The 25,582-nt window shown below is 45.9% G+C and overlaps 1 protein-coding gene across 4 annotated transcripts in view; it reads right to left on the bottom strand.

Annotated features, from left to right (window-relative positions):
* The window catches only part of rerea (arginine-glutamic acid dipeptide (RE) repeats a), a 137,729-nt gene that overhangs the window by 74,451 nt on the left and 37,696 nt on the right, over positions 1 to 25,582 (bottom strand). For all 4 annotated transcript variants that reach the window (XM_022204787.2, XM_051949113.1, XM_022204788.2 and 1 more), the window contains exons 2-3: positions 10,532 to 11,042; positions 1,581 to 1,651 (exon numbers count right to left, since the gene is read on the bottom strand). In XM_022204787.2, the coding sequence (XP_022060479.1) occupies positions 1,581 to 1,651; positions 10,532 to 10,898 (438 nt within the window). In that variant the 5' untranslated portion in view covers positions 10,899 to 11,042. The remainder of the gene's footprint in view (positions 1 to 1,580; positions 1,652 to 10,531; positions 11,043 to 25,582) is intronic.

Below are 25,582 nucleotides of genomic sequence, written 5' to 3'. Positions count from 1 at the left end.
AATGTAGCCTGTATTCTATCGCTCTCCCTGGACAATTACCTCTGTCTGCCCCGGACCTCTTTTGGCGCTCTTAATCAAGGTGCAGGTGCGTGGGTTTACATGTGTGTGTGCGCGCATGTGCGTGAGACGGCGTTCCTGCCGTCCTCAGCACTCTCTAGCAGCAATCCGATTAAAGCCCTGCTGCTGTGGGGCCTGGCTATGAGGCCTCCAGTTCACCTCACAGCCACTGCTGCACGCAACAACTGCCCTTTATGTGCTGAAGCATTCACCCACACAAACACAAAGGAGGAGGACCACTCTGCTCAAACGCACCAAATGTTCTTTATATGCAAACACTCACTATCCCACTGTTAATTGAGCTGACTGTAACTTTTCATTCCTTTGGCCCTGCGTCCAATCTAACTGCTCACCAAATGTCCCGTGCTCTGCTCAGACAACCAAACTGTTAAAGGACGAGCAACTCTTGGCGTGGCCGCGGCTTCATTTGGCGACAACAACCCATTGATTACATATTCCAGCAGTCTCTGCCCGTTAAACGGCCGTCACATCGTCGCAAAACCTGAACCAAAACGTGTTCCGCCTTTCGCTCACGGCAGTTGGACACCATACAAAAGACCAATTAAAAACAATCACATTTAGTTGCATAATCAATTTCAGGCTTCGCTGGCCAATTTGCATTTGGCGAACTCTGACCTGCAGATTTCCTCCGCCAACAGCAACATTTGTCTTGGGCGCGCTGACCTTTGAGAAGAATCCAACATTCAGCAAAGCATCATCACCGGTAGAGCAAAAACTTCCTTTCATGAAACACCGGCACAGATTATACAGTGAATCTCTTGAATAAGCTATTCTGCATGGTCTACATGTGAAACGTTCACATTTTGGAAAACTGTGGCTCAGTGTATCATTAGAGTCAATTACAATGAAGCGCACTAACTGCATCTCCTAAACCACAATGCTGCACGAACAAAGACAAATCTGTTGTGGGTGAACTCGAATGCAGCTTCTCCTTTAGCAAACACAGAGAATGCAGTGTGAGAAAAATCAATTTTGTGTGTGTGTGTGTGTGCGGCTGTGATGCATTTAAAATGTCCTGCTGCTGAGAACACAAGCACCACCTCGCTAAACTGACGGAGCCTGATGAATCAGCCATTCTCAGAAGCAAATTAAAAACTAATTTCTTTCTTTATTCAGCAAAAGAGCCAATTTGGCCACATTAGGTTGTGAAAAAAAAAATCAATTGAAAACCGGTGAAGGTCTCCCTCATTAAATCAATTAAGTGCATCTACAAACATCTATATTTCCATTACAAGCATTATTACACTGCCAGCAGATTGCAAAGGAGGGTAATATTCAAGGCAGACTCTCAGAGGGACTTTTATTTGTCCACACAACAAATTATTTTAAAATCCAACTGCTTTTCACTATGACCTTTGTTAAAAAAATCTCAGACTGTTTGGTTGCTTGCGCAGCCTCGACTTCCACTGGAATTTCAGAAACAGTGGTATGTTTTCCGAGTGGGTTGGTGCTGAATGAAGGATATGAAAAAGGACGGACAGGAAACTGAAAAATCTACTCACCAGCTTGAAATCCTGAATGCTACAAATGAAGTAGGGAGTGTTGGGTCGCCGGCTCTCAATGTACACACAATCTGCAAGGGAGAGAAAAAAAACAGGAGGGAGGGGGGGTTAAAGAAGATGTTCACACTTCTCAAAGCTTTCATGTTTTTAAGCAGCCAGACTCAGTAATATATTATTTTGCGTGCTGTTACCTCTGCTGAAAAGACATTTTTCTCCTTGAGTCAAATTCAATTGGAATGCGAGTAATAGGATTAAGGACTTTTGGAGCGCTACAAGGTTGCCTTTCCAAAGCAAACATTACGCCCTAGGGGAATTATGTTATTGTTCCACTCCATTTATACACCAGTGAGCAATACTGGCTTTAACCCCATCCCACCCTAGAGTCGTCACTGTAACTTGTTCCTAAAAGATGACAACTGCACCTCAGTTAGCTCCGGGTGAGCTCGAGTGCAAAAAAATTCCATCCCGTAATTGCTCAAAAACGACGCTTAATGACGTGACGCTAGCAAGCGTCAAAAGCGGGTTTTCCGACGCCGTGTGTGAGGAGGCGGCCCTGGCCGGCTGTGCTGTTAAACTGAATGTGACTGGTGGTATGGCCAGGTCGCGAACTCTCATCTCCTTAACAAAAACATTCACGCGGCAGAGGACAAAAAGCACACAGCCACTTCTGTCGAGGAGAAAAGAGGAAGAGGGCGGTGGGTGGGTGGAGAGGGGGGACATGGCTAATGGTTACTGCAAAGCCTGGCACAGCGCTTTCCAGAAACAGCTGGAATCACTGCAGAAAAAAAAGACCTCTGAATTCACAAATTAGCAAAACAGTCACCTTTTTGCCGCTTAGGCGAAGGAACAAAAAAAATTGAGTGTGATCAAACTGAGCGTAAAATGATTGAGGTTATAAATTTTATCCTGTAAAACAGAGTTCTCACTTGCTTAACAAGCGGAGCAATCAAAAGCAGCTCGCTTAATTGATAGAAAAATAGATCTGACCTTCTATTCAGACGGAACGAGCTGTTTGACTGCTCCTACCATTTGCACTTCCGCTATTACAAACACGCAGCCACGAAGGGAGGGGGGGACGATAAGAAAGAAAAAAAGCCAGCATAGCTTAGATTTACACTGACAACACTTGCTCATTTCACCGAAACACATGCTGAGCTGTTCAGCGCAGAAAAGCTACAGTTTCCACCTTACAAAAGATGCTCGGCTACCTTTTCTTCTTTCCTGTTTTTTTTTTCTTTTTTCCAATGACTGACACTGCCATCATCTGTTATTTGTTTGTGTCAACAGAGTTATCGATCTGGCTGTGGGTTTATCTTACCGCTTGCAGAGGAAAAAGAGGGGTGGCAAAGATATTAAATGGCTCTGACACCCTAGATACCATTTGTAGAAGGGGCTGGTGTGTACAAGTGCGCCTCTGACATCATGGGCTTTGTTTTTTGAGAGGGTGTGTGTGTGTGTGTGTGTGTGTGTGTGTGTGTGTGTGTGTGCGCACGTAACCCCAGGGTGGGCTTGTTATCTGCTGTGGGCTGAATGAGCTGTTCTAAAGGGGAGGGAGGAGAGTGGTAGAGGGGTGGGTTATCGCCCTCGCTGGCTCTGAGTGACGCATTATATCTCTCTCACTACTGCCCTCTTCAAGCTTTTCTCCCCCCCCTTTCTCCCTCCTCTACACCATCCCTGGAAGTCATTTACAAGATAACATGAATGAAAATATCCATCAGTGCTATTGTGCGATCTGTGAGCTATGCAGTGTGTGTGTTGAGAGATGACGAGGAAGGAGAAGAAGAAGAAGAAGAAGTAGCGGGTAGAGGAGGAGGAAAAAAAGAGGAGGAGGAGGTGGGAGCAGGACGGAGGGAGTGGGGGGAGGGCGGAGAACAAAAGAGACTAATCTGAATGAGATGACATGTTTCAGAGGAGTCAAATCGGGGGAATTAGGGTTTGGCGTCCCTTCACCTCGGTGGCACATTCATTTAGAGAGGCCAGATCTCCGTGTCTGCACCCCTGAGCACATCAACAGGCATAAAGAACAGACAGCCAGAGTGAAAAAGATAGGTGCTGGTGGTGGTGGAGGAAAAAAAAACGACAGGGATCTAGTTTAATCATTCACAGACAGCAAGCGAGTCTATTCTTCGAACGTCAAAAGCACATTTTGAATTCATCCTGGGCACTAAAAGTCTACTACCTCAAGGGCATTCCTCTGAAAGCGACTTTAACACGAATCGCAATGAATGTGAAAGTTAAATCCAAGTTAACGCTTCAGACTCTGCCATTTGAACGAAAAAAGGGAGGCAGTGGAGCTCACGGACGGTTGGGTTGGAGGAGGAGGAGGAGGAGGGGGGTGGTTGGTTTGAAACGGGCCACACGGTTCCTCCAGGGTCTGCCTGGCTTGTTAAACATTCCTGCCATTTTGTGCATTTGGAAGTGGGTCTCCTCACTCAAGTGGAGAAGTGGAAAAGGGGAGGGACGAGGGGTTTAACTGTGGTGGGGGCCTATGTAGGGGGATGGGATATTTTTTTTAAAGGTTTGAAGTGTGTGCTGGCTGGATGCGTGTAGCCTTCGCTGCAGGAGGAAGAAGCACAGCGAGGCCGTTTCTAGATGAGCGCTCTCGTTCCTCCGGCAGCTCCAAGTTTAACTTCGTCTGCCGCTGACCTCCTCGACACCCAGACGGGGAGCGAGAAGCTCAATACTTCGACAGACGGAGATAATCATGAAGCTACCGAGTGCAGCTCCTCAGACCCGAGCGCCGCACTGGAACCTGATCCTGGTGGTCATTGTTTGTCCAATTACCAAGTCACCGTCGAGTTCAAGCTACTGAATATTCACAGTTATAACCTCACGATACACACACACACACACGCCTTTTTTCTGCTGTGGTTCATTGTTCAGCCAGCCATTCTCTTACGGCTGCCAACCATGTCTAATCTAAAACACACCTAGACTCAGCAAAAGAGCCATGTCCTACTCTCTCTCTCTCTGTATCAGGCAAATAAGATGCTGTTTAATTTGCTGCAGCATTCCAGCAGAGGGGAGGTGGAGTTCTTAGATAATACCGGTTTGGCTTTTCTTTTATGCGCCAGCAACAATGGAGGAGTCACATTGTGAACACAGTCGTGGATGCCAATGTTTTTGTAAACAGTGATGGGGGGGAGGGGTGGGGCCATATTTTTAAGATGCAAGACGGGCTTTTGAAATCAAAAGGGCCGTTTGATTGAGCCGTGCTTGCAGGTGGTGCTTGTTAGCCGAGAGGCAGGACGCACCTGCATTGTTAAAAGTGTTGCTCGGCGCAATCTAGCAACGCGTGCATGAAAGAAAAAAAACCCACGCACCAAAAGAGAGTGTGGCTTTAGCAACACAACCCCCCTCTTAGACTCTACTGATCCTAAAATTAAATAGTGCAAGGAATGCAATAATGGAAGCGCAGGGGTGTGAGGGGACTAGAGGGCCCAGACGGACAGAGAGCTCAGGAGAAAGAGGCAGACTGGTGTTACCACTGAAGTACAAAAGACTGCAGCAGGTTTGTGGGGAAAAACCAGCTGATGACCAGTGCCGTCACTTCCTAAAGCTTGTTTTCTGCTTGATGTGTGCGGGTCTGTGTGGAAGAATTATGGCATTTTATCAGCCCCTCGCATGGCCCTTCTCGAGTGGAAAATGTCGCTGTCGTGCATCTCCAAATTTTTCTAATAACGTGTACGTAGACACACGGAAAACTGTCGGAAGAACAGGAGCTCCTAGCAGCAGAAGTTCAGAAATACAGGCATTTATACGATTCATCACACAGAGATCACCGTGGTAACCGGGCTATGAACAATTCATGGCGTGAAATTAAAACTAATTGTTGAAAGGCAACTATTTGGTACAATGCCATGTTGTAAGTCGTGTAAACCGATGGTCTCCAAGCTTTTCTGCGCCATGGACCGGTTTGAAGCAAGATAATTTTCTGCGGACCGGTCATTGCACACATAACAAACAATAATCTTGTTTTTTTAATTTAAAATAGTGTCCTAAATGAATTAAATTACTTTTCATTGTTAAATAGGTATTTATATATTTATTACTTCTGTCTCAGCCCCTCACTCCTTAAAGAAATTTTCCAGAAATGTTTTATTACTTTTTGCGGGGGTTAAATTATCGGCTTCATTTAACGGTTGGGCATGAAAACTGACACAATCAAGTGCGAGAAAGAAGCACAGACGGAAGTGACAGGAAGACAATCTAGTCATTTTTCCAAATAAGACACAGTGTAGACCAGGAACTAAGATAAGGAATAATATGTTTCTGTTTTTTCTGTGTGGTCCAGTACCAAATTACGTATGGCCCGGGACCGCTGGTGTCAATGATGGCCAACTTCTTCTACTCTCGTATAGTAGTGTGGTAGACGTGTGTTTGCGATACACTGCCCCCTGCAGTTTGGAAACAGGCGTGTAAAAGTCGCACATGTTCTCTCGAGCAAATTTCCAAGCATCACGTTCATGTGGAAAGCATAACTCAGCCTTTAGAATCTACTGATCCAAAAATTAAACAGCGCAAGGAATGCAATAATGGAACTGCAGGGGCGTGAGGGGACTACAGGGCCAAGATGGACAGAGAGCAGGCTGGCGTTACTACTGAATCACAAAAGACTGCAGCAGCTTTGTGAGCAAAAACCAGCTGATGGCCAGTTCCTTACTGGGCCGGTCCCAGTAGGGAGGCATAACAGGCAGTCTGGGGACTGAAGGTGCACCGGCACTTGATCCCTCCCCAACTTTTCTTCATCTCCTCACTTACACCGGCCCAACAAGTCTCCCTTCTTCTCGCTGGAAAAGCAGTGGGAAATACCTGGCAAGCGATACCATCAGCTCTCCACAATAGGGCAGGCCTACAGCTGACTGAGCTCCTGGGGGAGAACAGAGGCTCTTTGACAACACCCCCCCGCCCTCCCTCATCCACCACCCCTCTCCTTTCCCTCTCGGCTAGCCCACGCTTTCTCATTTAGCAGTCGGCAGGTGGTTGGATTTCACTAAAAAGCCCTTTTCCCAGAGTCTCCAGCGTGGGGAGAGATGGGAGAGCGGAGAGGGCCTTTTAAAAATAGATCTGTTCAGTTAGCGACAGGCTACAGATTCACACTGCTATGTTTCAATGTGAAATGACTCCGAGGGCTTGTCCCTTACGCTAGCTAGACGAGAAACTGCTAACTGATCGACAGCTAGCCTTTGTAGCACAGGGGATGTGCTATGCTAATGTGCTGTGCCGGCTGTTCTGGCTCTGGAATAACTAACGTTTACTGAACGGCATTTTAATAGCTTCTCAATAAGATCCCGACTGAAAACAGAGCAAATTCAGTCAGATGATGGAATTATGAAACAAGTATTTCAGATTTAAATAAGTAAAAAGTGGATGTCAGGTATTTTTTCAAAATTCCAAATGACAGATTCTAATAATATCTACATGTGTGGCGTACTTGAGAAGCTGCAAAGGGAGCAGTGAGGAAGTCAGCTGTTCTTGTCAGAGAGGCTCAGTGAAATTATATTTACACTTTAACAGCACCGTTAAAAATTTATAACTGAAGCGACTGAGAAATTGAGATTTAATGTGGATCTGTCGCATCTGGTCGATGCACAATGCGGTTAATAAATGCCAGCATTAGCAAAAATAATGAGACGCGCTATATACAACGTGAAGGAAATTACAGCTGTCATGTATTTGAAGAAGAAAAACGGACGCCCTTGTAAACACTAAGAACATAGCAGGTTTGTGCGGCTGCCAACAGTTGGTCCAAAGTTTGACGAGAGGAGGAGGCCTGCTTATCCAGCTCAGTGAGCGTGTGTGTGTGTGTGTGTGTGTGTGTGTGTGTGTGTGTGTGTCAGACATACTCCTGCTGCACAGCTTGCTGTGTATGCACATGATACATACAGTGACACACACACATACAAAAACTCCCCCCAGGGTTCTGTGGCGGCTGCAGGAAGAAGCGCCAGCTGTCCACATCAACGACTCCCCCAACAGTCACACACACACACAAGGTGTTTTATCAGTCTAGCCTGCAATCCTTCTGCATTACACACGGCAAACACAAATCTATCACTAAAATTAATCAAGCCTCGTCTCTGTTGAGATGATGAGGTAGCTATGTTGTTTGACATACGTGGAGGTAAGAAGGGCAGCAGAGGTGCTCTCCATTTTAAACCAAGCAGCATATTCAGTTAGTCAGTTAGGAAGGAAGGAGACTTGTATGGCAGCCTGCCACCTGCAGCGACAAGCACAGTCCTGCTGCAGTGGAGTGAAGGGATGAGCACTGAGGATAGCACTGTGGTGTGTGTGTGTACTAAACTGAGCTTGTGTGAGTTGGAGTGTGCTTGTCAGAGATAGGAACCGTGTCTATGACTGTTAAAAGTATTCCTTGTATACAGTATGTGTTACTGTGTGCATGCATATGTGTAACAGTACACTTGTGGATGTGCACAAATGCTGGTTATCAGCATAGTATGTATGTGTGCGTACCGACAAGTTTATTTTGTGTGTCTCCACGCTTCTAGGGTGTCTCCTATTGATCCCCCATGGCAGTGTGTATAATCTCTAGAGAGAGGATCTATAATCCAGGGTGGGGGGGTGGATGAGCGTACAGAACAGGCTCTGGAGATGTCTGGCCCGGCCTGGGGAGGTGGTGAGAGCTCAGCCACAGGGCACGCATTGATTTGGCATGTCTGCTCGCACTGCATTGGGGTGTTCACCACAGCAGCAGACCATACAAATGGCCCGGGACACAGTCCCCTGGCCACCATCACAGACACACTCCTCCATCCCTTTTAACAGCAGCAAAGCTAGAGTTAGCTGCAGGCCCACCTACTGGCCAATTGCACTTCCCCGTCCACCCTTCCCCATCCAATCGATGTGCACTAAGCCGCCTGAACCCATCTTCAAGGGATAGAAAGGCTAAGGAGTGAGATTGGAGGGTGACTGCAGACGGGGAGTGTGGAGATGGTTTCAATACTAGCTTACCTGTTTTTTCTTATGCAATGACACGGCTCTGTATGCTTCTATATCTCTGTGTGACAAAAGCAATCAAAATAGTATTCTGATTCAAAATTTCTTTCGGTTCTGCCCTGCTCTCCATCGCGGTCTTCATCTCCCCACGTCTGGGGCTGTGTAAATCCCCCTCTGAGGGTGGTCAGTTTTACATATTGTGTGTCACTAGACGGCTATAAAGGGATTTAACATTTAGTAAAGCATAATCCATTGCAGGATTTGTGCCTGCCTAAGCTGCACACATCAAATCTGATTGCAAGGAGGCTGCTACCAATGACAAGCACACACACAGACACACACCCTATCACTTGAACAATAAGCAGAGGAGACAGCAGGAAGTCAGTCGCTGAGGTGGAAGATCTGCCGTGTTATAAATAGGAGCTAAATTACAAATGAGCGTACCGGTGTGGGGGCCACTACTACTGAATCGGGGGCTCATTTCTAATCTAACCCAATCTAACTGCTCTGGTCTACACGGTGGGGGCAGGTTTGTGACATTCAACCCACTCTAAACCTGTCAACGTAATTGAAGGAGTGGACAGGAAACATAAATATTCCCCATTAACCACCCCTCTGGCTGCACTCGGATGTGGAAATATAAATATTCGGGAGGGATAATTCACGGTCGACTTTGTTTATATGCCTTTTGAATGTTTCATTGATGTAACCGAGTGCTTCCGTTTTTTCCTCAAAAAAAAAAGAAAAAAAAAAAGAAACCCTCTCAACCAAACCCCTCTCAGCCCTTTCCAACCCAACCCCCTGCCCTGCATGGTTGGTTATGAGACACAGCACCGGTGCTCTCTCTATTAAACATGAAATGCCAAGTAAAAAAAAAAAAAAGGCTTCGTGGAGTCACACAGAAATAGAGTGAGCAACAAGGCTAGAGGACCTACACGTATAACGGTGCAGATAATTTAGCCGACCAGATTACACAGCTTGACTGAAAGTGTAATGTGGGGATGTCTGGCTCTTTCCACTGCATCTGCCTGAACAGATCTGTTTAGGAGTTCAAAAGGAAGGCTGAGTATTTGTGCGGATGTGTGCGTGGCTAGGCAGCTGAAGGACAAGATAGCCTAACACACTGGTTGTAATTTTCTACGTCTTCCCATTAAATATCCAAGCAACGTGGGCCGCCCCCCCACTACTTGACCTTTCGCTAGCTCCTAGATAAATGAAAAGACATGGCGCCGATGATTTACTTGCGAGGAGGATCGCGCTGAGCAGCAGGAGAGAGAGAGAGAGCAGACGACACAGACACATGACTCGCGAGCCTGGCTTCCTTCCGTCAGTGTGTGTTGACATTCCCGCCTCTAATACAACCAATTTATAAACAGTAGGTGAACAAGAGGCCATGTTTACCGCTGCAGAAAAGGTTGGTTCTCTTTTCATCCGGCATAATCAAGACATTGCACCGCGGCTCAAAAAAAAAAAGATCTGTCTGGGAAACTCGAGTAGTTTGCGGCCTCAGAGGAGATAGCATATTCAGAGTGAGTCAGACGGTGTTGGGATGGAATCGTTATCGTGGCTGTCGTCACTATCGCATCGTACAGTGAAGCACCACTTTGCTTTATTGACTTAGCTCAAGACAAAGCTCAGAGCGGGTCAACTTGAAATTGATTGTATGATGCATCAGCTTCTCGCCTGAGGGAGTACTTCTGTTGTGAGAGTTGCTACTTTGTGCAATCTGCAGTCTCTCAGCAGGTTATGACACCCAAGTTGCCTGCTTCTTTATCAACACAGGAATCAATCAATGATCAATTACATTTTTTCTTAATCCCTTAATCGAGTGTATTAGGTCGGATTCATAAGTTAATACACGGGATGCTAAAACGATTGGTGATCTGGCAAAGTCTATAAATGGATGCTGGCTGGTGTTCAGGGCAGGTAGGAGCAAAGCTAATAAGTGCGGCTCACCTGCTCGCACGATTAGATTAGCCGTGACCAGGACTTACCTCCGGGTCTGTAAACAACATCGTCCTCTGTAATGAAAGACGTGATTTCTCCGTTCTCTGTGCGCTCGTAGCGTGACTTCTTCTTAGGCATCTTCTTTTTGCCCTTCTTGCCAGCCTCCTCGGCGGTGCCACTGCCTCCGCCGGTGCTGCCATTGTCGTTGTCCTCGTCCTCGCTGTGCTCGCTCTCTGCATAGTTCTTGGCTCCGCCCTCCAGCGTACAGCTGCGCCGGGGCCTGGAGCTCTCACTTTCACGGTCTCCCCGGTCCCCGTCCTGCCGGCGGGACTTACCGGCCTCTCTTTTGTCCCGGTCCCTGTCTCTGTCCCTGTCCCGCTCTTTCTCCCGTTCCTTCTCTTTGTCGGCCGTCATGATCCGCCACGTGCCTTCCTCAGTCCTCTCACGGCTGGGCCTCCGTGAAAGGTAGACTGTGAGCCTGGGCTTCAGTCTTCTGAATTTACCAGTCAAATCCAGGGAAAATTTGGCCACACCAACAACCCCAGTGTTTCAGAAAAGCTGTGGAAGAGAAAAAGAAAAAGGGCATTTAACATATGCTTGCATCAGTAACCATCATCTTTACAATGCAGAAGCTGCACATGCTCAGTTAAATTGCTGTTTTGTTCTGGAGGAGATCTTTTGTGGGTGAGAAATAGAAGATTAGTTCCTGGAGATAAGGCAGCTGTGCTGACTCCTCTCAACATCACAGTAATTGTTGGCATTCCCCTCCACAAGTATGTATACTCTAGAGAGCACTGAGCAGCTTTATCCAAGAACTGAATCTTCTAACTTCCTGCTCAAACGTGTTTCCATTCTTTCAGAGAGGTGCTAAAACAGAGTTATTAAAGGGTAAAAGAGAAAAGTAGGAAGACAAGTGCGGCGAGAAAGAGGAAGTCGTAACTGAATAAGGTACTGCCGTATTGAAGATGAGGCATGCAGCCAACACAATTACTCAGAGATAATGTACTGAGGGCTTTGTGGCTGTTTTTGTAGTTTGTAAGGCCACAGGAAAGGCGTAGCAATGACAGAGTTAAGAGGCTAGCTTCTCTGCAGACCATTTGTGATGACACCAGGCTCAATTCTGCTCGTCTGTGAGCCTGTGAGTGTGGTTTCGTGTGTGTGTGTGTACGCTGGTTTACTGGACTGCACCCCAGCCCAGCCCTCTGCCCTGGCTGACAGTCACCGCTGTGTTAATGTGAAGTGACAGCTCTGGAGGGAAGAATATAGCAATCCACTGGGTAGGGAAAAGGGGGGAGAGGACGGAGGCAGAGTCAGTCATTGCCATGCTGAGTCCACTGCCACTTTTAGCTATCTATGCCCTGCCACTGCTTTATCGTGCCACAATGAAATCCTCCATAAACAGTGAAGTGGGCAAAGCTGAAGCAGCACGCTGTCTGCACTACACTGCTTCTACACACAGTGCCTACAAAGGAGGCTACTCATTTACTGCCAGTGTCCCCCCCGCGCCACCCCCACCGCAACAAATTAAGTAGAAATAGTTATTACAGCCCCCAGAGGGATCAGACCAGGCAATCAGCACCCGCGTTACCATGGTTGTGATGGCAGGGTTTGGAGGAGTGAAAAATTAGGCAGGGACCGAGATTGGAGCAGGTAAAGCAACACCAGCACCGAGTGAAAATTACACAGCATATCCTTTACCGAGAGAATAGGACGGGGAAGAATAGACCTAAAGTGGAAGGTGGAAGAAAGGGCTTTTGGCACAAACATACACACACACACACACACACACGCGCGCATACAATGAAGCGCTTTTGACGACGGCACTCCTCAGCAGCGGGTGCTGTCATCTCGTGAGCAGACACCAACTGACAGGGCAGCTGCTCTTGTCGTCGGCTTCAACACAAACACCGGGCCTGATTAAACTGCAGCCTCGTCACAGCCCCATTAATCACCTAATGATGAGTTACCACGGCGACCACTGGGCTGCCGGCATATACACACAAGAACACATTAGTGCGCACAGAAGACGCGAGGGCTCAGGAGAGTACTAACGGGGTATGCGCTACAAGGACACACACACGACTGATATATAGACCAAGGAGGCATGTCAAAGCACATACGGAGCCCCCCCCGCCTGTGCAGATATCCAGCAACATGCTTTAGAGGTGTGAGGCACATGAAAACCTTCGTGAAGGTACCATTTGATAGCACAACTCTACTCCTGGGGGCTGCCAAAATCTGTGTATGAGCTAAGCACCTCTTCTCCCCTCTAATCAGTAACATAAGCCTCTTTCACTGAAACCAACAAGGACTCTGAACTGTTGCAAATGGAGGGCTGACCCGTTCTTCTTTGATGTCGGGGGCAGTTATAAGCCAAGTATCTTTACAATCTTAGATGCTATTAGTTTGCATCTGGATACACTTTACACAACCGCCTCGTTCTGAATTCTGTAACATTTAATTCTGCTAAAACACGTACTCGTGAATTAACAATACGTCCAATTATCTAAGGTTAATTTCTCGCTCGTTGGTAGTGTGGTTTGAGTGCATAAAAAAAGGAGAAGCAGTGAGTCAGTTTGAAGTAGTAACACCACGGCAATGAGAAGTCATAATGTATTGATGGCTGACAGGGAAGAGAAGCGAGAGAGAGCGAGCGAGACAGAGAGCGAGAGAGATGGCTCTCTACCCACTACCTGGGAAACAAAGTGCTTAGCAGAAAGGAGTGCTGGCTGCCTGGCCGATGAATAACGCTGTGAGGGGGCAGGTGAGGCTTGGAGCTATTACACATCAATCACTGGGCCAGGACCCTTTGAAAGATACCAGCTGTCTTAATGGAAAAGAGAAGGAGGGAGCAGTGGCTGGAGAGGGGTTGAGGGGGTCCCAGCTAACAGCACCTAATCCACAATTTACATTACTGCAATGGAGTCAAGGGCTAGCAGCCAGCGGGGCCCGGCTCAAATACATTTCTCTTTTCCGTGCCCGTTTAAATGAGACCTCTGGCCTGAAAAACCACACAGTTTGTGGCTCGATTAACACATCATCCCCCACAATGGCCACACAGCAGGTTTCTGTTACTAAACACAGCTTTTTTTTCCCCCTCTCCCGCTCTCTGTCTCCCGAACAGCCTTTTAAAAAGCCATGTTTTATTCATTCCAATCACTCCCACATTTACCCAAATCCGTGCTCATCTCTGTAGTTTTAATCAAAACCTGTCTAAGGATAAACATCCAAATTATCATGCTTTGCTTGAGCACCTCTATAGAGTGATAAAGCTGTAGGGTTTCTCTTTTATCCCGCAAAAAATTTGAGTAATTGATTAGCTTGGATTAGAAATTTGCAGAAGATGTATGTTATTTCATACAACGTTCTAGCGAGCAAACACTCGAGAAAATAGAGGCTTCTACTGTGCATTTAAATGCAAATAGAATCTTACACCAATACAACCAACACAGCGATCCACTCAGTTTTGGGAGAGAGACTGAAAAGTCATTCATGGCAATATTCAATTGGAGAATTATGAAGTGGCAAAATGTGATTGGCAAGGATTTAGGGCCGGCTTTGCAAAGGGATTGAATGAAATACTCGCATGAATACAGATTAGAGGAGAACAATGTTAGCATGAATATACACAGGGTTATTAACAATGAGGGCAACTCAAATTGATCCGAATAAACCAGCCAGATCCTCAGCAGTGCGGGGATCCTAGCTGTGGTGATGTTGAGCTGCAGCAGGTTTTCGTCAGCTCCAATCCATTACTCAGTGCGATCTAATCTAAGCTGCCATCCAAGCCCCCTAGAAACAACAGCACAATGAAAGGCTCAGCTGGAGGCGAGGGGCAGGCCACTTCATAAGGGATTCTCTGTGGTCTCTGCACCCTGCCTGCTTTGTCTTACCTGGTGCAATCACGGCTTGCTTTATTCTCTGAGGCCCTCTCTGTTTTAGTTCACATTGGCAGGGCAAAGACACTTGTCTGCTCCACTTGTTTTTCAATTCACTGATGAGTAACCACATCTTTTTTCCCTCTGCTAAAGCTGTGCTCACAAAGGCTCTATTTTTAGGCGGCATCCGGGGTTAGTTTAGTAGGTAAAAGCCATGCTCGAACAAAAAAAAAAAAAAGATAGCTTGGGGCTTTCCAACATCAACATTTAAACCTGCCTAGAGACTCCTGTGATAAAAAGCAAAGCAATGCTGCACAAGAACAGATCCTCATGCACAATGGCGCAATAAACTATTACCGTCTAAAAAGATTAAGCAAGAGAATTAACAAAATGTTCCTGGGCGAACAACAGCATCTGATACTTTCTTCTCGCAATACAAACCAGTGAAACATATTCCCTGTCCAACGGTCCAAAGGTACTTTGGTCTATAGTTGTAAGAATCACACTGTGTGCTCCACAGGGTCTAAGCCTCTACTCCATCTCTAAAAGAAGGCTAAATCCTCCTCTAGTCCCTGTTTGTAAGCCCTTCGTGAGGGCTCCAAATGGCCCTGAGGGAGCCGCTCCACAACCCAAGATGTCCATTATCTACAGGGTCTGTGAGCAGGGCTTCATTTTGCAGCCTAATACCGGCTACCTCTCGCTCTGCCACGTTTGTCTGACTGGAGCAAAGCTGAAGGCCATTTCAGCAGCCCTGACTGCTTCGCCAGGCATCATGTTTTGACACAGCTCCTGAGGGAAATGCCAGGGTTGTCCATTGTCGCCCTTCCCCTTTCTTCTAAATGAGACACTCTTGAGAAATGTAATCGTGAGCGGGGCAGTGAAGGACCTCTCCCAACGTGTCATTGATAACAGAAGCAGGAGAATGTGAGCTATGTGGCAGCAGACTCTGCTCTGAATGTGGCTCTTAATTGAGTTTCCCTGTAGATCTGTGAAGCAGTATTTTTTTCCTTTTTTACAGTGTGAAAAAAAGGGCCTGATTCGAAAGGATTTCTAGTGTCTCTCACCTCTGGAGAGGCTCTGACAATTCAATTTTTTGGTGAATTATGCAGTTGTAATGGAAATTTACCCAAAGGTAAAGCTGAGGTCAGGAGAAGTATAAATACACACCGGGGACACATTCAAGGCTGATTTGTGCTAGAAAATATCTGTATCATGTATGTTTCTTCAAACATTTATCTCTATAAAATATAACGGAGCTGTAGCGGGGAGTGGGGGGAGGAAATGAGTTACATGACATTTTCTCAGTTGAGATGTATACGGTAAAAAGATTTACTGGGAAAGGGGGGGGGGAAACCAACAGTGATTTTGTCTACTGTTGAAAGGACTCTTGAGATTTTAATATTCCAGCACTCAATCACGTACCACTTCCACTGATATTCCGCAATCAAATATCCCCACTCTTCCTCCACAATCTGCCCATCAGCTTAACGATCCTATCCATCAGTTCAACTCCAACTGGTCGTCTAAATGAGTGCGAGAGTGGAGGAAATGTATTCACACGGCTGCCCTACATCCTCCAGCTACTCTAATCACTATGCCACACAGAGTGACGTGCCAACACGGAGGAAAAACTAACATAAATAGATTAGAGTGACAGATAAGACAGCGCTGAAGTTTCAGACTGACAGCACAGGCCAGCAGGGGCACTGAAGGATGTCTTGAAGAACAGTTCCCCAGAAAACAAAGCCGTTAGGTCAGTACACAAAACAATTTTTCCGCTTAAATTATTTAGCCGTGTGGTGGCAAACTGTGCTATCCTGGAGCAGATGGTCGGGGGGGCGGTGGAGGACAATCCCTCCTTTCAGTGTCTCCTAATGATCCGAGCCAAAAAACACCTCCACCTCTAGAATACCACAGGATGGTATTACCTCTAATTAGGAAGGGCTATTATTTTATATGCAAACACCTCTCCTCTAACCACCAACCGCCGCCGCGCCAAGCGTCTTGACTGATTGCCACTACAAAATAAATGAAACAAAGGATTCCTCGTTTAAACATAGCGTACCCTTTTGTTTGTTACCCCACATGCTAATTTCAGCTTTCTCGCAACCGCAGCCATAACTCATAAGTCCGTGTGGAAGCACTGCAAATAGATGCTGTCAGTAAACGGTCTCCAGTTGGAGATGTGTTTGTTTAAAGAAAAGGACTGGTTTAGAGAGCAGTCAGCGGGGGGAGGTGGGCTGGGGGAGGGAGTGCAATATTCAGTCTAGCGTTCAACCTTGTCATCCACCATCTCAGTTGTGCAGGCCAGCGATCCTAGGCAGAGGGGAAAGCACCCTCTGCAGCGCACATGAGATGAATAATATGAATGATGAATCTGTGAGGCGTCCATGCAGCTAGTCATGCTTCTTAAACTATACCCACAGACAGGGCTGTGTTGTAAATATTGCCAGATTCTCGATGTGTTTCCTCTCCCTCATCAGAAAAGGGGGGGGAAAAAAGAAAAGAAACAAGGGGGAAGTGGCGAGGAGTGATGAAAACGCTGCTGGAACAAGCAGGATCTGAGCGCCGAGCTCCCATATCCTCTGAGGACGGCTCATAAAACATGCAGCGGCCGGGACTGGGCCTCTTACAGCAGTGGCATTTTAGTGCACGTTGCCACAAACACACAGGCAGCACACACAGGTAGCCTACAGACACGCACAATTCATTTTAAACACGAGTCAGACTCCTTTGACCACAAGCAAACGCGCGGGTCTAAATATCTAAATATAGCTACAAGAGGCAACTATTTTCCAAATATATTAACAGCAAGGGCCTAGAACAATGGGCTTTTGGAAAAAATTTGAGAATAGAGGCAAGGTATTACGCAGTGTACAGTAGTGATCCACAGATTAACTCTGCCTGTTCATGTGTGAAATGGAGACTTGATCCCCAACTGATAGTGTGCTACGCCTCCAGCAAACACAAGCCGCATATTTTCATCTTTCCTGCACAACTGCACTATATTGGATTACACATTGCATCCTTTAAAGTGCAACAACAATGGCACATTGAAAAGTGCCGCCCAACACAACACAACGCAGCGCTGTCGTGTTTTTTTTAAAGCAGAGGTGAACAGGGCTGGCTGCGTGTTCGAGTTGCTGTGAATAAGCCTCAGATATTCTTGGAATGTTAATGTTAGGCTTTGACCATGGCAGTCTCACCGACTTCTCCTCTCGTCGCCGGGCCATTAATAACAACGAAAACACTACTTAGCCCTGCCTGTGCCAATATCACATTTAAAATTTGAGAATGCCACCGAAACGGTTTGTGTTACTCCACAAAATAACATGGGAGAAGAAAACAGAGTGCCAGAGTGTCTGTTTATACTGCACTAAATTACCACAATGTTATGAGACACAATTGTTAACTAATCCCATGCTTGCATTGTGTTTAAGCACACCATATGCTGTGTTCATGCATAGGAAATGAGCTTCAAATACATCTGCCGTCGCAGTTGCTCGGTGAAAATCTAGGAGGGCAGGTCTGTGGAGCTGCACTCTTGTTAAAATAGCTTCCCACTGCATCTGCAAGCTTATAAAAAGCCCCTGAGAGCACATTGACTACAGTAGTGCATTCATCTACGTGTATACACACATGTCAATCTCAGATGTGTAGGCCACTGACACACACCACGTAGATATATAAACAAAAACTGCTGCTGCTGCCGAGCAACTGTATTTGCAGTCCAGGTCAGACTACGTGTTCAACCAATAAATGGCTAGAGTGTAATGTGCCTTGACCTTCTATCTTTCTTTCAGCAGCTCCTTACATATATTGCTGTCTCTCCTTATATATCACTTGGGCAAATGGCGTCCTTCACCCTGCTCCCTCCTGTCCCCTCCTTAAAAGGCTGAAGAGACGATCTTTGCTGGCTGTACTCAATTGACAGGCCTGGCAGCTTCCTCACCGAGCAAAGGGGGGAGGTGGAGGGGGGGAGACGAGGCTCGACGTCGAGGGGGAAATGCTGCAATGAATAATTATGTTTCATAACATGCCCCACCCCCCCGCTTTATTAGCATCAAACAATAATTAATGGGGGTACAAGGGGGCAATGAAGAGTCTGCTTTTCGCTTTCCAGAACAAGAGGGTCAATATGCCCTTCAACCCCTTTCTCTCTGCTCACCGTCAAAGCGGGAGACACCTCATCCCTCTAAAAACATGCTCTTAGCTTATTTATGATGCCAGTTGCTCTGCTGGAGAAAAAGGCGGCATTCTTGCCACACTCAGCAAAAACTGGCCGGATCACTTTACGCAGCAGTTCGCTGCTTCCGTCTCCACACATCTTCTCAGCGGGCCGACCCAACAATTCAATAATGAATATGAAATGCCTCCTAATTGAGGTCTATGGGAGTTGGAGCGGCTGAAAATACGGGGCTATTGGACATGGGTTTGACTTGATTACGTTTTTGTTTAACGTCAAAAAAAAAATAATCTCTGATCAGCAGTAGCAAAGCCAGTCCTGATCGAATTAGCTTTGCACTAAGAGCTCCATTGATCTTGGCGCTCATGTGTGCAGATGAGGCCTGGAAAGGCAGCTGGTAATCCAATAGCAGAGATGGGAAGTGCTTCAAGGACTCTGCTGTGTTTACCCACCTATTTCCTACACAGAGAGGCAAGACGTAAGTACACGCCACTCACCGGACTGATTGGAAGCCCCAGGGCCTTGGGAGCGCCTCTCTGAAATGAATAAGACCCGCAGTGTGACCAAAAGCAAGGTACTTGAAAGCTGAAAGTAATTGCTTTCACCACAGCTATCATGTAATGAGTAAACAGGATGAATCAGGCAGCGCTCAGATCGGCGTTTAAATGAGTTGTGCAGCAACATTCAAGTCCTAATACAGGCTTCACTTCATAATCCAGGCCGAAAACGTAAAACCGATATCAACTTAGGAGTTCTGATCCACGTGACATTTAAAGCGTACGGGTGAGGAGAATCAATGCAAGGAAATCTGTCTTTACACAGTGATAACTTCATCACGGCCGGCACTGATGCAAAGCTGTGCAATCAATTTTGCATGACATGAATGACATCGAACAAGCACCCAGAGGGCAGAGATCATGTGAAATGAAACAGAGCAAAACTAAGGTAGTCCGGGGCAAAACACACAGCTGTTTGCTTTTGGAAATCGTTCAAGTAAAGTGCCTCTGAATAGTATCGCTGTTGTGCATTAACTATAGTGCTGCTGCCACAACAGCGCCGTTTCTCACACACACACACACACACACACACACACACACACACACACACACACACACACACACACACACACACACACACACACACACACACACACACACACACACACACACACACACACACACACACACACACACACACACACACAATCCATCAAGGATTCATGAGTGAATGCTTAATAACAGACTGAGTGCATTTCTCTCCTTCATATCACTGCAGCAAGAAAAAGAGTGAGAACTCCTCAGCAGCCCACAGACACACCACAAACACACAGTGCTCTCATACCACACTAATAACCTTGGGCTGTCTACCAATGCCGTGACTTTATGGAACAGTATGGGCTCTAAATAGAAGCTCAATTTCTCACCAGCAGTCTGTAACAGCTCTATTTCAGCCACCCTGTCATTAAATATTTATCTTAGCAGAGTGGCGGATACCAAGGTGATAACCATTTAAAAATCCAAATCTGGGGCTTTTTGCCGCCCCTCGCACCCCGGCTCGCTCCACCACTGCCACAACAAAGACCTATTTTTAAAAGGATTATCTACAAGTGTTCCTTTAATCAGCGCATGGCAGAACTGTAGAAATCCCTCAACAACGGTCCCAGAGGAATACCTTTCTCTGAAGCCCTATCAGGCAGACAATCTCCTTCACCGACAGCAGACTGAGTGAGTGGGAGTGAGTGTGTTTGAGGATGAAAAGATGTGCTGCTACCTTGCTATGATGTCCTCTCCAACAATCTCAGAACAAAGGCCTCCATTTTGAAGTGGAGTTATGATGGCACGGGGCTCTTAAGGTCCTCTGTTGCTGTGTGTCCTATTGCTTTCTATCCTCTTTGTTAGCCTGCTGTTTGTTATGCTTGCGAGATAAGCCACTGTTGTGGGTGGCTGGGTGTACTACAGCAACCGGTGTACTGCTTGAGCGCCAAAGCAGACAGTCTGTGGGAGGGATTGTGGGCGTTATAGATCACTAGGAGACAGATGTCCAGTCTTGCCCCAACGCTGACTCAAACGCTCACCCCAAAAACTGTATGTTTGCAAACTGGACTGCTTCCTGGTAGGTCTTAAGTTGATCTTTTTCAGACTTTATCGTGGCAACCTTCCTCGTTGACTGGCGCAGGGCTGAGCCGCTTTGTTATTTATGAAACACCAGAGGTGGAAGTCGACTCTGCTGCAGCTTGATAAACATTACAAGCTGTCTTGTGCAGGCAAACAAGCAACCTGTATTTGACAGCGGGCGTGAGCATACAAAGACATGCGAGTTTGGATAAAAGCATAAGCATTAAATTAATATTGCGAATGCCTCTGGAGTACAGATGACTGACAGGGCACTGGTATCATTGTCTACCACGAGCCCAGAGAGATTTTCTGCTGCTCTCAAAGTGACATGCTCCAGTAAGCAGAATCAAACCCCTTTGAGCATCTGTTGTCTTTAACTCACCCTCTCTTTGTTTCATTGTGCGCCCGCAGTTAATGATTTCCTCAAGATCTCCATTTTGCACATATGATTTACATGTTTGAAATGCTCAGTTGAGCAGACACAGGTTTGTGAAACAACCTTTACTGCACAGCTGAATCCAAGGAGTGTTTGGGCAGAGCTTAGAAATTTCATTTCAAAAGCTACGCTGATCAAGAGAAAACAGACAAGGTATCAGCATATTGCTTTTCAGTTTCGTCTTGTTTACATATCTGGATTGTGCAGTCATCCCTTCCACAGAGAATCACCGCCAGCAAAAACAATTACACTCCCCCCTCCCGCCCCAGCACAAGCCTCTCACCGACTACCTCGACTCAGCTTGACAATCAAGCCCATTAGATCTTTCTGTGAATTAATACTAGTTAACTTAAAGCACTGACACACATCAAGAATAGTCATTAGCCTGTCTTTTTAGCATAAAAAACAGGAATGATTTGCCGGTTCAGAGAGATCATCTCCCTACATGCAGCCTGGGGCAGCCCTTACTGTCTACCTCATTATTTTTAGAAGAACAAGGCCACTGATGAATCCTGTTGGATTAAATGTAAGATGCTCTTCTTATGACCTGGCTTACACACAACAGCCGACTGCTTTAAGCTGCTCTTCTGACAGACAAAAGAAAATGAAGTAAGTCGCCAACGCTGTAAATATACGGATAAATCTCCCTCAACTGAGCAGCAAAATCAAAGTGGAATTGTTGGAGTACATCACTCCCACACAGCTGCACATTCTGCAGCGAGAAAAGCTGTCAAATGTTGGGCTTTTTGTGGATACTAGCTGAGCTGACAAGTGCCAATGATCCGCTATGAGTGATAAAGACATTCATTCCTGCTTAGAGAAAGAGTTTTTCCAGATGTGATAGTCTGCAATGCTCCAGTGCTTCATTACAGGATAGAAAGAGGCTGTTGCCGTGTTTTCCCATTTACGTTGCCAGGGTGACGAATGAAAAGCAGTATCACCCGCACAACTAATCAAATGAGTGAGTGACAACAAGTCAATATTTTCTCATTGTGTGGACAAGCAATATATCTGCACAGTAACAGGCAATGTTAGACCGACTGCATTATGAGGACAACATGCCAATAATCTGGCTCAGTGCCAGTAAAGAAACAGAAACAAAAAGAATGCTTTCCAACTATAAGCTGAATTACTATCTCAACAGACATTGTCTAGACTCAAACAAGCATTCTCTGTTGTGTAATTGCTGCAAGCCAAAAAGACAAAAAAAAGAGAGTAATTGGACATTGATCCGTATTGGTTTAAGGGTAAACAACTCATCCACGGAGCAACCATGAAGAGAATATTACGTGAACACACCAGCCGAACCTGACGGCTGAGAACACGAAAAATTAAAGTGAGATTTACAAGCACAGACTAGTACGTGTTCGGAGAATTCAGCCCGTTTCCATTCTGTGCTAATTCCTCTGGGCTCACTTGTCATTTTTAAAAGACTTATTAAAAAAAACAGACAATTATCCTGCTTTTGATTACATCCTTGGAAGAAAAAAACAAAAAAAACTTAACACAAAATGGAGTAAACATCATCTCTACAAGCCTGGTTAAACACAAGCGAGATCAATGGGCAAATTTATCAGCAAATATTACCATTCGCTGCCTGGCAAGTAATCATTAAGGAATGGCACTGATGCATTATTCATCAGCTAATGTATAATTCAGACTTAACAGCAGATTCTATGCATAAATAAAGCCGTGATACATTTAAACACATTAAATGTTTACTTGCTAAAATAGGATATGAATGCACAGCGTGAACGCTTCCCCCCACTGCTACCATTTGATTATTCGCTGCTACTCCTGTGGCTGCAGGGACGTAAGGTGGATGCACGCTCTGACACGTAATCGCACGCACTTAATGGATACACGCAATCGATATCGAACCCCTTGATCTGAACACAAATAGCCATCCGTGCGCCGTTGATCAATAAAATCCCACGCGGCGATGTGTTTGTAGGTGCAAGAAAAATTAAGATTGGTAAATAAAACCCCACGACAGCTGCGTAGCGACTTCATTTTCTGGCACGTGGTGATTTATGTAGCGCCACTTTATCTCCCTCAGACATCAAGAATGTTCTCGCTGAAGTGTCAGAGCTGGTGTCAGAGGGACAGTCAACAGGGAGGACGAGGAGGTAGAGAGGACACACGGGCTACCATCTGACGGTGTTCGGAGCAGGCGGCCCTGTGGGGACCGCCATTCCACTTTATGACCATGCACTGAATTAACGAGGCCAGATGTCCCCCCACTTAACATGTGTGAAAAGTGCCCTCTGATGGGCTCAGCTGCTTTAAGGATGTACAGACATAGAGGGGGGAGAAAAGGAGATAGGGCCTATTTTCAATTATCCCAATTTCTCACTCGTCGCCGGCTCCTGAGGTTTATGTTAATTAAAGATATCGGCCCTTCCTCTGTGCACACAACAAATTAGATGGAATTTTCTACGAACAATCGGAGCGCCTCCTCAGTCCTTCATCGCTCTCCGTTTCAGTAGTCACCCACCAGAGGGTACTGCCTCCTTAGCAGCGCTGCCACTGTGTACTGTGTCAATCTGTGGCTAATGTATTCTAAATGAGTCACTGGTCCACCGCTATCTGCAAGGACAATAGGTCATGAAGTGCCGAGCGAGCTTGTTCCATTTGGAAATGAAACCCGTCTAAAGACTCAACAAGACCAGAAGAGATTTATCATCGCCTCTCAAAAAAGAAAAAAAAAAAACCCACACGAGTCTGCTTCTGTGTGGGGGGATGGAAATGGTACCAATAACGGTATGGAAGCCATGACTTCTCATTCATTGTCCACGTGGCTTTTTTTTGACAAGGCGGCTCTCGCATTTCTGCATTGTCGGGGTCAAAAGCGGGAGGGGAACTGCAAGCAATATCCTTTATGGGTTCAACTTTGTCAGATTCAAATGGGTGAAAAGTCAGAGGTGTAATTCACTTATCTGATCAGCATCTTACAACAGTTTGCTTTTTAATGAGGCGAAGCGCCACATGTGTTTTCATTCATGTAGCGTATTATAATAACAACTGGATCATTTCTTTGTAATTACAATGGAATACAGTTGAGTCACTCAGACTATTACCCAAATGGAAAAGATATCAAGACCCCAGCAGACTTTCTCATTAGACAGAAAATGAGAGGCTCGCCAACACAGCATCAATTACAACTCGCCTTTCTCCGATTCTTTATGCATTACATCATATTGTTTGGAGGGGAAAAAAAACAAACAAAAAAACACACAGACAACCTCAGTGTTTTTCTACCAGCCAGCGACTGCCATCATCCTGACACAGGGAGGAAAAAGGGGGCAGAGACCCAGCGTGGTGCAATCCCAGTGAGGGCCATCATGCGAGCAGATTAAATAACGTTTTTCCAATGCCCTGTCAAACATTCAGCCGCCTCTGAGCAGCTAGACAGCCGTTACAGCCTCACTCTATGAAGCATCTCTCTCTCTGTATGGTCAGAAACAGCCTCTTTGATCCCGATATCGCCCCACAGATTCCTCAGAGGTGACACTCATACACGCTGCCTGTATGTGAGCTGAATGTTTACTAGCTCTCTGTACCTTGTCAGCGGTGAGACTTGTGTTTGTGAAGGAGGAGGGGGTGACTCACGCCGCTACTATGCTTCCCCTGGTTTACATGAATCAACAACACAGACTGCGGACTCAGCCCCAGATCAAATTGCACATCAGATTTCATTTCCCACAAACACTGGCATGAAGCAGCGCAAATAGAGATGATTGAAGTGATAGCGACAGCAGTATGGCAGTGTGTACATAATTAAGATTTAGGCTGCTATGTTCTCTTCTGGTGGCAGCCTCACTGAGAAACGCTCGGCGCTCTCTTCCCATACAAATCCCACACTGCAGAACCGACTCCTGCCGTACAGCTCCATTAAGAGAGAGCTGACCACTTCCTCTTTCATTGAGTCCACAAGTAGTGAAACTAAATGGATATCCTAACCTCTGGGGGAAGTGAACAGGATGCCATTTCAAAAATGTGTTCAGAAATACAAGCTATGCAAGTTTTCCCACATGATGGTGTAAGCTGAGAGTGTGACTGTATGTTGTGTGCATGAAGACGCCAAACTACAATGATTTCTTTCACGCAAAAACAATACACATGATTTAAAAAAAAAAAAAAAAAAGAAAGAAAAAGGTCAGCCCTAGAGAAAAGCCTCATTGTTGCTCAAAGTTATCGTTTGAGTTTCTTCAATTTTTGTTGGAGCAAAAACTGAAAATCCTCAATAAGAGGCCAGAGGTCATTTGTAAAATCTTTACACTCCACACTGGTTAAATACACATAAATCAAAGATCACTAAAACATCTAAAATCAGCGATTAAATCAAAGAGTACAAAGCACCAACTGTTAGCTCACAATTATGAGCTCCGGGGACACTATGAGAAACAAACGCTGTTAAATTTGTAACTGCGATTGCGCCTCATGACTCGTGCAATGTCACCAATTCACGTGGCTTTTAAAGA

This window comes from Acanthochromis polyacanthus, chromosome 6 (genome assembly GCF_021347895.1).
Source record: "Acanthochromis polyacanthus isolate Apoly-LR-REF ecotype Palm Island chromosome 6, KAUST_Apoly_ChrSc, whole genome shotgun sequence".
Taxonomy (NCBI): domain Eukaryota; kingdom Metazoa; phylum Chordata; class Actinopteri; family Pomacentridae; genus Acanthochromis; species Acanthochromis polyacanthus.
The sequence above is the reverse complement of the archived record's forward strand: the minus strand, read 5'-3'. Positions and strand labels throughout refer to the sequence as shown.